We start from the raw sequence: 17,001 nt of genomic DNA on the forward strand, positions 1-17,001 counted from the left end.
AGACCCAGAGCTTGTGAAGAAAGGGAAGAAAGAATCTGCCAAATACTTTCACCAAACAAACCTCATGGAATTAACCGTTTGAAAATAACGAGGAATTACACTGTAACTTTCAAATTTCTTCAAATTATTTCACCGTTTTTTCTTTGTTTACACACTGACAGTGATTGAGAGAGAGAGAGAGAGACAACCAGGAGAGAAAATAAAGAGACGGATAAGAAAATAAATAAATAAATAAATACGGGGAGAGTAACAGCCAGCTATACAAAGAGCTAAGTAGGATGGAGACAATGGGATTAGACTGGGTGGGTTATTAAAGGGCTCAGGGTGTAAATCAAAGAGTGGGATTAGATTGGCTGAATCATTTGATGAAAAACATTTGTGTTTGATAGCCTAAACAGACTGGAAGATTCCAAGACCTTCTTGTGCAGAAAAACACAGCAGGCGGAATTCTCCGCTCCCGGGAAAAACCGGGAGGGCCGTCGTGAACTCGGCCGAGTTTCACGACGGCCTCGGAGGCCGCTCCTCGCCCCCTATTCTCCCCTCCCGGTGGGGCTAGGAGTGGCGCTCCGTAAATCTCTGCCGGGGGGGGGCGTCACGCCGAGAATGACGCGGCCGGCGCACCTAATGACGTCAGCCGCGTATGCGCAGGTTGGCTGGCTCCAACCCCGCATGCGCGGCTGACGTCATGACGCTGACGGCGCGAACCCGCGCATGCGCGGTGGCCGTCTTTCCCCTCAGCTGCCCCGCAAGACGAGGCAGCTTGATCTTGCGGGGCGGCGGTGGGGAAATAGTGTGTCCGATTTGGACGCCGGCCTGACGATCGGTGGGCACCGATTGCGGGCCTGTCCCCTCCCGAGCACAGTCGTGGTGCTCTTTCCTTTCTAGACCACCTACAAGCCCCAAACGGGCTTCTCACTCCCGTTTCACGACGGCAGCGACCAGGTCTGTTTGCCGCCGTCGTGAAACGGCCGCAAACGGCAGGCCGCTTGGCCCATCCGGGTCGGAGAATCGGCGATTCTACCGAGCCGGGGGGGGGGGAGAATCGCGAAGGGGGCGTGAATTTTGTCAGGGGGCACTCCCACGATTCTCCTACGCCACATGGGGAGCGGAGAATCGCACCCATCATTTAAGTTAATGAGTGACTGGATGAGAAATAGATTCTATCAAAGCAACAGCCTTTAAAACACACCATTTGGCTCAACTGGTTTGCTGTGGGAGTTTCTCAGGTTGATGTCCTGGGCCAAACCATCTTCAACCATTGACAAGAAATGTAACTGGGGCTGGTTTAGCACAGTGGGCTAAATAGCTGGCTTGTAATGCAGAACAATGCCAGCAGCGTGGGTTCAATTCCCGTACCAGCCTCCCCGAACAGGTTCCTGAATTTGGCGACTAGGGGCTTTTCACAGTAACTTCATTGAAGCCTACTTGTGACAATAAGCGATTATTATTAACTGGACCGGCAATATGAATATTGTGCCTGCAAGAGCAGGTCAGAGGCTGGGAATTCTGCAGCGAGTAACTCACCTCCTGACTCCCCAAAGACAATCAACTACCAATGAGGCACAAGTCACTGTGGTGGAAAACCGTTTGCCAAGATAGGTGCAGCTCCAACACCATTCAACAAGCCTAACAGCATCCAGGACAAAGCCCTTGATCCTATTCACCAATTAAACTTTACCCCTCTACACGGCCAACATTGGCAGCACTGTGCACCAAATGCACTGTAGCAACCTGCCAAGCCTCCTTCGACAGCAACTTGCAAACCCGTGACCTCCTTCCACCAGGAAGGACAAGGGCAGTAGATGCATGGGAATATCATCACCAGCAAGTTCCTTCCAAGACACATAACATTCTGAGTTCAAACTATATTGCCGTTCCTTGATCATTGCTGGGTCAAAATCCTGGATCTTCCCAACAGCACTGTGGGTGCACCTGCACTAGAAATACTGCAGTGTTTCAAGAAAGTGATTCATCACCACATTCACCAGGGCCATTAGAGTCATAGATTGCGATCTTTGACTTGTTACGCTCTTGCTCAAGTGTAACGAGGTTGGTAAATAGGGGGAGAGGCTAAAAACGAGATACGCGCCTGGCGCCAAACAGTTTGCGATGTAACCGGCCCACTCCCCCAGGCAAAATCGGGATCTCGCCATAGTGTGGCGAGAAACCAATTATTACCACTTAAGCCGCATTTCCATACAATCAACGAGAGCGACCCCATATCCAACAGCCTCCTGTCATTTACCGGCCTCCCCAGCAAGTGCTCAAGCTGGTGATGATTCGTATTTCTTTTGAAAAGCGTGAACCTGGTGGAAGGGCTTCTGCGGGGAGCCAAGGAGGTGAGTAGCCATCTTTGCTCACAGGCAAAGAGCCCGGGGTGCTGGGCTTGCCCGCCCCAGTGCTCGGTGGGGGGTTGGGGGACCCTCTACAGGAGTGGGCCGTCATGGGTCATGGTGCACTGGGGAGATGGGCAAAGAGTCCGGGGGTCAGCCCGCATTGCAGCAGGAAGTGACAGAGGCATCATAATGGTTTTGCGAAAAGTGTTCAATGTGCTGTACAGACCCCACTCTCGATGGTGTCGCCCCTCCACCCGCCAACACCAAACCCCTCCCAACCCCCTACCAGCACTGGTGGTTCCCCATGGTCTGTACCATCGTGTTGACACCCTCGGCGATGCTCCTCAATGACTTGGACAAGCTCCGCAGGCCTCGGCCATGCCCATCTGAGAGCGGGGCTTGTCCAGCAGGACCTCAGTAAGGTCAGCCTGGTGCTGGGTGATATCACCCAGCGAATCAGACATCCTGCTGAGACCCTCAGCCATGGCTGTCACAGACTGCATGATGACTTGGACACCTTCACTCATGGTGCCAAGGTCGTCCACCAGGCTCTCCACTGCGGTCACCACCCTAGCAGTGTTGGCCTCGGTGTCATGCATTGTCAGCGACATCTCACGCGCCCCTGGCCTATGGGACTCCTCCTAGTGGCTATGGATCTGCTGGAGTGATGCTGACATCTCCCTCTGAATGTCCCGGCTGGACCCTATCGTCGCTATCAGCTCCGGGTAACTCTGTTCCACAGGATTAGCATCAGTCTGGGACCCAGCTGGGTCCAGGGATCCAGCAGCCTTCTGACTGCTGTCTCACCAGGGGGTTCCTGCCTCCACCTGATGTGCATCATCAGCGGTGTGGCGCTCACCAGATTGTGCCGCCGAAGCCTGTCCACTAACATGTCCTATAGTGTAACATGTCCACTAACATGTGTGTATCTGTGCTGTTGGAGGCTGGAGATGACAGCTGTGCTGCGACGACGGTGGCATTCTTGGAGCTCTCCTCCGAGGTGTTTTCCTCGGAGTTAGCAGTGGAGGCCGCCCTGGATGGGCTGGCTCCATCGGCTGGAGTAACTGCAGGAGAATGGACACGTGGTCAGTGGGAGGGATGGGTCAGTCATAAGGCAATAACAACTCATGTTTGACAGGTCCTCCGGGTGGAGTCCGATGGTTCCTCACCTCTGTGCCGTCCACCAGCCTCTGTGTGGCTGACTGATCTATCCTTGGCCACACCAGTCATCTCCAGGGCCCTCTCACAGCGATTATGGGTGATCTTTTCCTGAGGAGACACAGAGAGGGCATCGGTAACCACACGCGTGGTTCACCATGGCAGGAAAGGGTGTGAAGGCGGGGTTGGGGCGTATTAGAGAGGGAGGTAGGGCTGGGGGTCGCTTGGGGAGTTGGCTGATGGATGCTTCCTTGTGGGGGTGGGCAGCATTGTGTCTGTTCACTTGTGCTGCCCGCTGAAGATCATTGACCTTCTTCCTGCACTGCTGGTTAGTCCCCTGGTCACACACCCCGAGCTGACCACTGCCGCCACCTCATCCCAGGCTGCCCTGGCTGCCTTGTGGCTCACCCACCGGGACCCTCAGGGAAGGGTCCTTTTGGTCTCCACCACCTCTAGGTGCCTCTCCAGGTGAGCATTCCCGAATCTTGGCTCCTCTGCGCCATTGTACCGAGCTGGCAGGGGTTGGCTGAGCAAGTGCAACTTAAGTGCTGCTCGACCTTGCTAGCGGGGGGGGGGTGCTGTCGAGTGTGATGCCGGCGAATCAGCTGGCGAGCTGTCATTTGCGGCGAGAACCCCATGAGATCTCAGTGAGTGGACCAATTAATGTTGAATACTGTTGCTGGCATCGTTGGGCTGAACGCTGAGAAGCTCGCTGCAATTCCCGCTCGTTACTGCACTTAGAGATTTTTCTGGAGAATTGCGCCCATGGAGTCATACAGCACAGAAAAGACCTTGCGGCCCATTGTGTTTGATCCGGTCAAAAACAACCACCTAACTATTCTAATCCCATTTTCCAGCACTTGGCCCATAGCCTTGTGTGCCTTGACATCACAAATGCACATCTAGGGTGGCATGTTGCGCAGTGGTTAGCACTGGGACTGCGGTGCTGAGGACCCGGGTTCGAATCCCAGCCCTGGGTCACTGTCCGTGTGGAGTTTACACATTCTCCCCATGTCTGCGTGGGTTTCAGCCCCACAACCCAAAGATGTGCAGGGTAGGTGAATTGGCCACACTAAATTGCCCCTAAAATTGGAAAACAAAATAATTGGCTACTCTAAATTTAAAAAAAAGAACAATGAAAACAAATGCACATCTAATTACTTCTTAAATGTTATGAGGGTCTCTGCCTCCACCAACCTTTCAGATAGTGAGTTCCAAACTCCTACCACCCTCTGAGTAAAAACATTTTTCCTCACCTCCTCTCTAAGCCTCCTGCCTCTTACCTTAAATCTATGCCCCCTAGTCATTGATCCAACCACCAAGGGGATAAATTTCTACCTGTCTACTCTATCTTTGCCCCTCATCATTTTATGCATCTCAATCATGTCCCCTCTGTCTCCACTGCTCCAAGGAAAACAATCCAAGTCTATCCAATTTCTCTTCATATCTAATAATCTCCAGCCCAGGCAACATCCTGATAAATCTCCTCTGCACCAATCTCCAGTACTATCACATTCCTCCTATAATGTGGATTTCAGAACTGCACACAATACTCTAGCTGTGGCCTAACCAACATTTTATACAGTTCCCGCTTATCCTCCCTGCTCTTAAAGTCTATGCCTTGGCTAATAAAGGCATATGGCTTCTTAATCAGACCAGTGTACATGCACACCAAGGTCCATTTGATCCTCGGTGCTTCCCAGGGTTGTGCCATTTATCATGGGCTGGATTCTCTGTTTTTGGGACTATGTCCCCACGCCTTCGTAAAAACGGTGGCCTTTCACAGCAGAAAAACTGGCGTGAAAGGGCCACATATTCATAGCCCCCCAGGGGGCTAGCAGTGAACCATCGGGAAGCTCGCAGCTTTTGCTGCAGATATGGGTCCTCGCACGTCCAGGTCAGAGGCTGTGCATGCACACAGCGGCGACCACCAGCGGCGGCGCCGTGCTCCATGACGGACTCAGATCATGGAGCTCCGAATAGTGCCCCCGATCAGCTGCGCACCTGACTCGGACCACCCGCCCAAAATTGGGCCGGTGCCATATAAGGCCCCCCCCTCTGCCCTCCGATCGTCTCGCCCCCGAACATGCTAGTATCCCGACTGGCAGGACCATATTAGATCCACGCCGTTGGGACTTTGGCCGGTCGGGGGAGGAGAATGGCGGGGCGTGCCTCCAGCAATGTCCACATGTAGGGGATACTGAGGATTAATTGAGCCACATGTGACAGAAATATCGCTTCAGATATTTGTCTGTCTCTATTGTCGTCATCAAGAGCTGAGAGGTTTGAAGAGATGAAGGCGACTCAGCCTCAGAGCATGTGTGTGAAATTAATGGTCCCTGGATGACATCATCGCAACAGCAACTTGCATGTATATAGCAACTTGAACGTAGTAAGCATTGCAAGGTGCTTCACAAGAGATTATCAGATAAACTTTCACACTGAGTCACATAAGCAGATATTAAGGCAGGTGACCAAAAACTTGGTCGAAGAGGTAGAGTTTAAAGCAATGTTTTTCAAACTTTTTTTCCCCGGACTCACTTTTACTAATTGGCGGACCTTCGGGACCCACACTGGCCAACGTACGTGACCCATACTGCCCGACCTTAATGACCCATGCCGGCCAGCCTTCATGGCACACCATTATTGCTTACCTTTGATGCGGCAGATGAGCCTGCTTGGTCCTCATGATCTCACTTGCTTTGTCATTCAGTGTTACATTTATGCTAAGGACTTCAGCTGACCATTTAAGTTCTAGCTGCATCCTTTGAAAAAAATCAAGAGGTTTGTCCTCAAACTCACCATGCTTAATCTCCAGCCTTTGAAGATTTGAGGGTTTTAAACTTTCATTTGCCAGTACATTCCTGCATATAACACACATGGGCCTTCCATCCTGATTTGCATTGGCGCAATTAAAGCCATAGCTCAAGAAATCATCTTTCTATTGCTTTGTTTTTCATTTCAGTTTCTTCTTAATTGCTGTTCACCAGAGGCCCCGGAGCTCTGAAAACAGCTCACACCAGCACTGCTTTGTCCTGCTGTGGACTGTCCTGGGAAGCTCTCTCCAGCAGATTCAGTTGTGAGATCCTGGCCTGTTTGTGTCTCTGGCCCTCTCGTCCTTATTACAAAATAATCCATCTTCAGTTCTTCACACAGTCCTGTTGCTTGTTTTCTGGCAGCTACAAAATGGAGGAATCTCTCCTTCATGATTTTGTGCCCAAAGCACGGACATACAGGGTGCATGGCGCCAGTATATGTGCAGGGCGTGTGACCTTCTCTCTGCCACTCTGGTGGAAAGACTTGATCGATCCTATTTAAAGGCTGGTCATGGCCAGCAGTTTTTATTTGAAATTTTATTTCCAATACCTGATTTTTCCAAACGCGGAGACAGAACGACTGGCCCAAAAATCGCAGTGTGTGCCAGGAACTGCAAAAATTCCCACCCGCTGCACCTCTTCCTCCCTGGGGGTGGCTGGGACAGCCTTGGGTGTGGCTTCACTCCAATTTTGTCAGCTCTTTTCAAGGCTCCATGCTCCTGATCATAATTGATGCTCATTCAAATTGGCTGGAGATCCACAGGATGTCATTCACGACATCGAAGGCGACGATTGAAAAACTGCGACTCTCATTTAGCACACACGGTATCCCGGTGATGTTCACTGACAATTTGCTCGCAAGAAGTTCAGACGTTTTATAAAAACTACGGGATGCGATTCGCACGATCCAGTACCACCCAGCTTCGAATGGGCTATGTCAAACACATACAATGTCAAATATTTCTTATTGGTTCCACTGCATTGCACCATCCAAACATCCAAGTCATCTCCTTCTCCATTCTCATCAAAATTATTTACTTCCTGGTTTCCAGAGAGTGGCAACATAAAATGATGACTGTGTAGGTTCCTTCCAGTGTTGACATATGTCAGCCATATTGACTGGTCTTGTTTGATTGGTATTCCTCGTCGACAAACCTGGCCTGGCTTCCTTCTCACTGCATCCACCCCAGTCACATACTGCTGACCACTTCCCAACCAATACTTCCCGTCGTGGGAGTGCAAGTGGACGTTGTGCTGACTGTTAAACAGTTTGGTCATGGAGCCGCAGGTCACACACTGCCGATCGAAGGTGGGGGACGAGCCGAGCAGCGCGCAGAGGAAGAGCACCCGAGCTGAGCTCCAAGCTGGGGCCACCACCGTTAGCATCGTGCGCCAACATGGACGCACGTCAGCCCCTGTGTCCCCATCCCCCGCACTCGCATGGTGACCAGCACACAGCCCAGCCTTGTGTGCGTCACACCCTCAAATCATACACCCAATCGAGGACTGCCCGTGGCAGCATTCTTAAAAGCCAGGCGCGGTCATTGGGGACTTAGTGATCGTGAACACTGTAACCAATCGCTCCGCGAACCTCCCGCCACCAGCCCGCGACCCACCCACAGGTCGCGACCCTCAGTTTGAAAAACCCTGGTTTAAAGAATTTCTAAAGGAGGAAATAGAGGTGGAGTGCTTTCGGGATGGAATTTCAGAGTTTAGGGCCCAGGCAGCTGAAGACACAGCTGGCAATGGTGAAGTGATTAAAATCGGGGGTAATCAGTTGGTCAGAATTAGAGGAGTGCAGTTATCTCGGAGAGTTGTAGGACTGGAAGTGGTCACAGAGGTAAGGAGGGGGCGGGTTCAGGAAGATATTTGTACACAAGGCTGAGAATTTAAATTTTGACTCATTTAGGGGTTTATTTCTCTCCCCTCGCAGAATGCACACACAGTACCGGAGTGATTTGTGAGTGTGACTGGAATGGGCCTGTCACAATTAAAATTTTTCCTAGGCGTTCTGACTAGTTAAGGTCCAGTGCTTTCCTGACACAGCTCCATTGCTGGGCATTATCAGCCTGGAAAATCTCTCTGGGTAAAAAGTGATGCATTTAAAAGTTATTTTCTTTCACAGGGACTGCGTGCTGAAGTGAAAGCAGCACAAGGGAAGATTTGTCAAGACTACTTTGGGTGAGTGTGATTGCAGGAGATAAGCATTTTGATGGCTACAAATTTTTGCATGATTGTGTAAAAGAAAGGCTTGTATTTATGTAGCACCTTCACAGCCTCAGGTGCACAGGTGGTTTAGTCAATGCGGTATACTTTAAATGTAGTCACTATTGTAAGGTGGGAAAGATGACAGCCAATTTGTACACATAGCAAGCTCCAACCAGCAGCAGTGTGATACCAACCAAACAATCTGTCCTTGTGATTTTGTTTGAGGGATAAATAATGGCCAGGATATTGGGGATGACTCGCCTGCTCTGCCTTGAGAAGATGAGAGTTAAAAAATGTTATAACATGTTGCGACCAGACTGCAACAACTTTGAAGAAGCTGAACACCATCCTGGCCCAGGCAGTCTGCTTGATCAGCACCCCCTTCTCCACCTTAAACCTTCACTCCCATCACCACTGGCATACAATGACAGCAGTGTGCACCATCGACAAGTAATAAGCTATCCTAAATTGGAACATTACGACTGTGACATTATGTAGACTATCTAGTATGTAAAGGGTTAATGTAATATCATAACTGACCACCAGATGGAGCTGGGAACAGACCTATAAAAAGGACTGACTGTCAGGCTTCTGGGAGAGTGGAAAAGAGTGGAGGAGAGGGCAGAGTACAGTTCAAAACAGAGTGTATGAGACAAGTATTATTATATTGTAGATTGTAGTTTAATAGATTATTGCTTGCTATAGGAGTAAGTGGTCGAGCTGTATATTAAGTCGTGTAATAGATGTTAGCTTTGTTATTGAACTTAACTTGTGTGATCTTTGTGAACACTACGACATCCATCCTGAGTATAAGAAACACAAAGAATATCACAACCACCATTCCTTCCCTGTTGCTGGAGCAGAATCCTGGAATTCCCTCCATATTAGGGTTATGGATGTTCCTACACCACATGGATTGCAGAGGTTCAACTTGGCATTCCATCATCTTCCTGAGTGCAATTAGGGATGGGCAACCAATGCTGACCTTGTCAACGATGCTTATGTCGGATGAAACATTTTGAAAATAGACTGAGAAACAAAGATGAGTTTGGATGTCCTGGTATTGGGTTTTGCAGCCCAGGCGTGAGCCCATAATCCAAGCTGACCCTCCCCGCCCAGTGCTGAGGGAGCACTGCACTGCTGGAAGGGCAGTACTGAGGGAGAGTTGCACTGTCAGGGGGGTAATACTGAAAGGCTAATACTGTCCAGGGACAGTACTGAGGGAGCGATGACTATTGGAAGGGCTGTACTCTGGGGATGCCAAACTGTTAGAGGGGAAGTACTGATTGAGTGTTGCACTACCAGAGATACTGTCTAGAGATTCCAGTCCCACACTCGTGCAGTTGAATCATATCTGCCCTCTGAAGTGAGCCAGCATGTTATATATAGAATTTACAGTACAGAAGGAGGCCATTCAGCCCATCGAGTCTGTACCGCCTCCTGGAAAGAGCACCCTACCCAAGGTTAACACCTCCACCCTATCCCCAGTAACCCCACTCAACACTAAGGGCAATTTTGGACACTAAGGGCAATTTATCATGGCCAATCCACCTAACCTGCACATCTTTGGACTGTGGGAGGAAACCGGAGGAAACCCACGCACACACGGGGAGGATGTGCAGACTCCGCACAGACAGTGGCCCAAGCCAGAATTGAACCTGGGACCCTGGAGCTGTGAAGCGATTGTGCTATCCACAATGCTACCGTGCTGCCCATAATGGTCATCATCACGGTTGCCATGACGGAAACTCTCAATTCATGATTTCATTAATTGAATTTAAATTACCCCAGCTGCCGTGGTGGGATTTGAACCTGTGTCTCCAGAGCATTAGTCTGGGCTCAGGATTACTAGTCCAATGACATTACCACTACACCACTGTCTCCCTCCAATGTGAAGGTTACACCACCACTTTGTAAGGGTAATTAGGGAGGGTGATAAATACCAGGATTGCCAGCAACACTGAGATCCAGAGAATGAATGAAAAGAAAAATCTAGCCACATTACTTCCAATGGCCTTCTGCACATCAGATTTCACTTCAAGACATAATGATGTTTCTGTTCTTTTTTTTGGAAACAGTTGTAAAATTGGTCTTGTAAAATCCTCATCTGCACTGCCTGTGTTCTGCCCTCTCCAGTCTCAAACCTCACTTCAGTTGGAAATACAAGACAGCCAAAAGGTAAATCTTTCACTGCTGTGTGATCTGGCCTTGACATTCGTTTTCTATCTATAATTTATGCTTAAACTTCCTTACAAGAAGATGTCTTACAACACCAGGTTAAAGACCAACAGGTTTGTTTTGAATCACTAGATTTCGGAGCACATCTCCTTCCTTCGACCATCTAGAAGGACAAAAGCAGCAGATTCCTGGGAATCCCACAACCTGGAGGTTCCCCTCCAAGCCACTCACCACTCTAACTTGGAAATTTATTGCCAGCCCTTCACTGTCGCTGGGGCAACATCCTGGAACTCCCTCCCTAACAGCACAACAGGTGTACCTACACCTCAAGGAATGCAGCTGTTCAAGAAGGCAACTCACCACCACCTTCTGAAGGGCAACTAGGAATGGGCAACAAATGCCGGTCTAACCAACTGTGAAAAGTCCCTAGTCGCCACATTCCGGCACCTGTTCGAGGAGGGCGGTACGGGAATTGAACCCGCGCTGCTGCCTTGTTCTGCATTACAAGCCAGCTATTTAGCCCACTGTGCTAATCTAACTCAGTGCCCAGTGCCATTCAAGGATTCATTTCATTGTACAATCTGGAATTCTGCCCACAGAAAAACTGTTGAGGCTCAGAGTCAATTGGAAAAAAATCAAAACTGAGATTGATCAATTTTTGTTGGGTACATTTATGAAACCAAGACTTGACAATGGAGTTGAAATAGAGACCAACTGTGATCTACCTGAATGCAGACTCGAAGGGCTGAACCTCCCTCTCCTGTTCCAATGTTTATTGATGTCAGGGGAAGAATAGGAAGGAAAAAATGGTTACACAGCTGCCAAGAAGGTGCAGTAATTGGATTGTAGCTAGTGACTAGAGTTGAGATACAGATCAACCACGATCTAGCAGAAGGACAGAATGTACCTGGATGTGTTGGAGGCCAACTCCTATTCCTGTGATTTTACTGAATGATATTTGTCATGTGTTTATTGCTTATCGGATATTCCAACAGGCAGAGGAAACTGAAGGATTGCCCGACCCAGTTTGTGGACTGATGCCCCATAAAGATCAGGGGGATCATTTCCAGGAAATCTTCAGCCATACAAAGGCCAAGAAGCACAGCACTTTGTTGCAGAACACTGTTGATGAAATGGTAAGGCACAAGGCAAACATAAGCTTTTATTTATGTAAACAAGTATTTGCGCATTGATAGTAGAAATCGGAGAGAGATTTGAGCATATTGTTCCAGAGAACTAACTAGTGCCCAGAGCCTGCAACAGGACCGTGACAGTTGACATACAACAAATCACAATGGAAATAGTTGACCAAAGAAGCATGACCAAAAATTGTGACCACAGGAAGTAAGGTACAGAAAAGGAAAGACATGTTCAATCTAAGATGTTATACAATATGCTAAAAGTTCTGCAAACAAAAAAAATCTTATAAATTTGAAATATGGCCTTTTTGAAATCAGGGGCGGGATTCTCCCCTACCCGGTGGGGCGGGGGGTCCCGGCATGTCAGAGTAACGTGAACCACTCCGGCGTCGGGCCGCCCCAAAGGTGGGGAATTCTCCGTACCTTTAGGGGCCAAGCCCTCACATTGAGGGGCTTGGCCCGGGCCGGAGTGGTTCCCACTCCGCCGGCTGGCGTGAACGGCCTTTGGCGCCACACCAGCCGGGTCGAAAGGACTTTGCTGGCCGGCGTAAGTCCGCACATGCGCCGGAGCATCAGTGGCTGCTGACATCATACCGGCGCATGCGCAGGGGAGGGGGTCTCTTCCGCCTTCTCCATGGTGAAGGTCATGGTGGAGGCGGAAGAAAAAGAGTGCCCCCGTGGCACAGGCCCGCCCACCGATCGGTGGGCCCCGTGGGGGCACCCCCCATGGTCAGATTCCCCCCCTCCCCCAGGATCCCAGAGCCCGCCCGCGCCGCCAATCCCGCCGGTCAGGTAGGTGTTTTGATTCCCGCCGGCGGGAGAGGCCTGTCAGCGGCAGGACTTCGGCCCATTGCGGGCCAGAGAATCGCCGCGGGGGGTCCGCTGACCGGCGCAGGGGGCCCGCCGACCGGGGGGGCGGAGAATTCGGGACACGGCGGGGGCGGGTTTGATGCCGGCCCCAGGCGATTCTTCGCAAGAGCTGAAGATTTAGACGTTTACTCTTTCGGTTGAGACACTCTTTCGAGACCCCATTTTACCTTGCAGGTGGGCATAAAGGATACCATGGCACTGGCAACATGGTAGCACAGTGGCTAGCACTTCTGCTTCACAGCTCCAGGGTCCCAGGTTCGATTATTGGCTTAGGTCACTGTCTGTACAGAGTCTGCACATTCTCTCTATGTCTGTGTGGGTTTCCTCCGGGTGCCCTGGTTTTCTCCCACAGTCCAAAGATGTGCAGGTTAGGTGGATTGGCCATGCTAAATTGTCCTTAGAATCCAAAAATGTTGGCTGGGGTTACTGGGTGCGGGGGTAGGGTGGAGGTGTGGGTTTAAGTAGGGTGCTCTTTCCAAGGGCCGGTGCAGACACGATTGGCTGCACTGTAAATTCTATGATTCTATGATACTGATTTGAAAAACAGGGCGCCCCCTGATGTCCATAGAATTTACAGAAGGAGGCCACCTGGCCCATCAAATCCGTACCAGCCCCTGGAAAGAGCACCCCACCCAAGCCCTTACCCCCACCCCATCCCCACACATCCACCCTATCTCCGTAACCCTACCTATCCTTTTTTGGACACTAGGGGCAATTTAGCCTGGCCAATCCACCTAGTCTGCACATCTTTGGACTGTGAGAGGAAACCGGAGCACCCGGAGGAAACCCACGCAGACCCGGGGAGAACGTACAGACTCCGCACAGATAGTGACCCAAGCCAGGAATCGAACATGGAACCCTGGAGCTGTGAAGCAACTGTGCTAACCACTGTACTATCGTGCTGCCCTTAACTAATACTTAACCCTCACTCAACCTAAAACAAATCGTACAGTATTCTGGACATTAATAACAAGAGCAAGGAGATTATGCTGAACCTATCCAAGACACTAGTTAGACCTCAACTGGAATATTGGACTTCTGCTGAGAACCACACTATAGGAAGGATGCAAACATATTGGAGAGTGTGCAGAAAAGGTTTACAAGAATGGTTTCAAGGATGAGAAACTTCAGTTATGAGGATTGATTGGAGAGGTTCGGATTGTTGTCCTTGGAGAGAAGAAGGCTAAAAGGAGGTTTGATAGAGATGTTCAAATTCGTGAGTGGGCTGGACAGAGTAGATTGGGGGAAATTGTTCCCGCTCGTAAACAGATCAAGAACGAGAGGGCACAGATTTAAAAAGAAGCAAATGGAATGCTCTGCTTGGAAGTATGGTGGAAGCGGTTCAATCAAGGCATTCAAGAGGGCATTAGATGATTACTTGAATAGAAACAATGGGTGCAACTTAGCGACCTCATCGTGTGCAACTTGGTGTTGGGATAAGGGCATACAATCTTGCGAGAGGCCTCTCGCGGGATTCGTGACACTCGAAGCGTCACTCTCATGAGGCGTCGTGATCTGGCACTTATTAGATTCTTTTAAATATACATTTGCCGGATTGACCAGGGGCCCGGGACTCACCGGCCACACTTGGGAGACCTCGCCTGAGCACCATTTAGTAGTGGTCCACTCAAACGTGGACCAGTCGTAACAATACCTGGGGGTTCTTTCAGGCCACTGGAAACTCAAAGTTGTTGGGGACAGGGCAGGGCGGCACCCTGACACTCCCCCTGGTACCTTGGCACCTTGGCACTGGCAGTCGCACCCTGGCAGTACCTCTCTGCCAATGTGCCCAGGTGGCACTGCCAGGGGATCTGGCCCTGGGGAGTCTTGCCAGGTAGAGGGGGGTGGGAGGGGTTTGCTGAGGGCCTCCCAAGGTTTAGGGGGTGAGGGGCTTGGGGCCTCGAGGAAGAGAGTCTCTCTGCAGCCAAATAAAACGGCAAAGTCTTTCTCCACGCTGCGGGTACTGAGAAACACCCCGCTAAGCATGCCATTCGCTACCAATATGCAGAGGTATTGGGAAAAAGCAGGGGAATGGCACAGGAAGTCATGATGCTCGTTTGGAGAGCCGGTGTGTGGACACAATGTGCCAGATGGCCTCCTGCACCAAAAAATTCTGGCCACTCACCCCATTTCTGTTTGGGAGTTTGCTATGTATAAATTGCCTGTTTGTTTCCTACATTTTATCAGTCACAGCACTTCAAAAGTATCTTATTGGCTGTAAAGAGCTTTGAGATCATGGAAGGGGCTATAGAAATGTAAGTCCTTCTTTTATCCAGCTTTAGCTGATTTCAGCTGAAGAAACAAATGGCCTAAAAGGACAGGCCAGCTAGTTAAGCACAACTCTGTCTGGGGAAAGGATTGCACTCGTTTCAAAATGCTGCTCCTCGGGAGATTGGATACGTTTGGTGCGAGTACAGAAGATTGGTTGCAATACACAGAATGCATGCGCTATTTCTTCAGGGCTAACACTATAACTGGTGATGAGTGCCAGACAGTTATCCTGTTGACTGCCTAGTGGAGCACCTACCTTCAGCGTGATCAAAAGCCTAATGTACCCCACATCCAAACTTGTTCGAGGAGTTGGTAATGCTAGTGGCGAATCATTATGACCCCAAGCCGTCGGTCATCCTGCAACGGTACCATTTTAATCTGGCTGAAAGAACCCCAGGGGAATCGCTAACTGGGTTCTTGATATGTCTGAGGAAGCTGGCTGAATTTTGCGAATATGGCCCTACTCTCTCTGAAATGCTGCGGGATTGATTGGTCTGTGGCGTGAATAATATGGCGACTCAACAGAAGTTGCTCGCCGAGCTGCTGCTAGACTTAAAGAAGGTTGTGGAGGTCAAGGATTCCCACTCCGACAAGGAGACCAGGCGTCGGAAATTTCTGATGGTGAGCAGAACACAAGCAGCCACTAGTGGTCATCCAACCAGGACAATTAGTGAGGAAGCAGCGTTTTCCATCTAGATATACCACCTGATCCAGCTCCACAAGCGCACAATGCTCAGCCGCTGGCAAAGAATAGCAAATGCCCTCCTACTCCACCCTCATCGGAGGAGACTTCGGACTTTGGAGGAGAGGGATGTTATAACCCATGCGAGACCTACGGGGTCGGGCCAAGTAGACTCCCCATGAGTCTTTTTTTTTTTTTTTTTTTTTTTTTTTTTTTTTTTTTTTTTTTTTTTTTTTTTTTTTAAGGGGCAATTTAGTGTGGCCAATCAACCTACTCTGCACATTTTTGGGTTGTGGGGGCGAAACCCACGCAGACACGGGGAGAATGTGCAAACTCCACACAGACAGTGACCCAGAGCCGGGATCGAACCTGGGACCTCAGCGCTGTGAGGCGGTTGTGCTAACCACTTGGCCACCGTGCTGCCCCTGACTCCCCATGAGTCTTGTTCAGCACAAGCCTCCCCGCTGAGGGGCGGCGCCCCATCAGTGGAGCTGTGGACACTATGTATAAAGCTCAACCCAAGTGGGAGCCGAGCAGAGAGGTCCCGTGTATATAGAACATAGAACAGTACAGCACAGAACAGGCCCTTCGGCCCTCGATGTTGTGCCGAGCAATGATCACCCTACTCAAACCCATGTATCCACCCTATACCCGTAACCCAACAACCCCCCCTAACCTTAATTTTAGGACACTACGGGCAATTTAGCATGGCCAATCCACCTAACCCGCACATCTTTGGACTGTGGGAGGAAACCGGAGCACCCGGAGGAAACCCACGCACACACGGGGAGGACGTGCAGACTCCGCACAGACAGTGACCCAGCTGGGAACCGAACCTGGGACCCTGGAGCTGTGAAGCATTTATGCTAACCACCATGCTACCGTGCTGTATATTTGCATAAACAGTAAATAACCAGATTCTTTATGCCTCTCATGTAGTCTCTCTGTGGACACAATACTCATGTACCTGGCTAACTCCCTTTGAAAGTTATTTATGAAATCAGCTTCCACTATCTTTACAGGTAGAGTGTTCAAGACCCAGACAACTCTCGCTGCAAAGGTTGTGTGGTCATGTTCTCCGGTGCCTGATATCTCTTGTGCTGTCTTTTCTTCCAGGTGGATCAACTGACTGTCCAGGTTGAGATATTCATGGCATCACTTCAGAGAATGGACACCACACAGCAACTAAACCTGAAGGTAAAAGGTGGCCAGAGGCAGTGATGATGCCTTAGAGAGCCAAGAGGGCTATAACAGATTAGATTTGTTTGAAGCATGAAGGATGATTGAGAATTTAGAATCTTTTGGAGCATTCGGTCTCACTCACATTGTGTTCACCCCCTGCA

At 50.0% G+C, this 17,001-nt stretch overlaps 1 protein-coding gene across 1 annotated transcript in view; it reads left to right on the forward strand.

Annotated features, from left to right (window-relative positions):
• The window catches only part of LOC119970947 (inositol 1,4,5-triphosphate receptor associated 2-like), a 163,960-nt gene that overhangs the window by 119,517 nt on the left and 27,442 nt on the right, over nucleotides 1-17,001 (forward strand). The window contains exons 16-19 of the mRNA XM_038806058.1: nucleotides 8,436-8,491; nucleotides 10,597-10,696; nucleotides 11,692-11,832; nucleotides 16,775-16,855. Of these exons, the coding sequence (XP_038661986.1) occupies nucleotides 8,436-8,491; nucleotides 10,597-10,696; nucleotides 11,692-11,832; nucleotides 16,775-16,855 (378 nt within the window). The remainder of the gene's footprint in view (nucleotides 1-8,435; nucleotides 8,492-10,596; nucleotides 10,697-11,691; nucleotides 11,833-16,774; nucleotides 16,856-17,001) is intronic.

This window comes from Scyliorhinus canicula, chromosome 9 (genome assembly GCF_902713615.1).
Source record: "Scyliorhinus canicula chromosome 9, sScyCan1.1, whole genome shotgun sequence".
NCBI classification, from domain to species: Eukaryota; Metazoa; Chordata; class Chondrichthyes; order Carcharhiniformes; family Scyliorhinidae; genus Scyliorhinus; species Scyliorhinus canicula.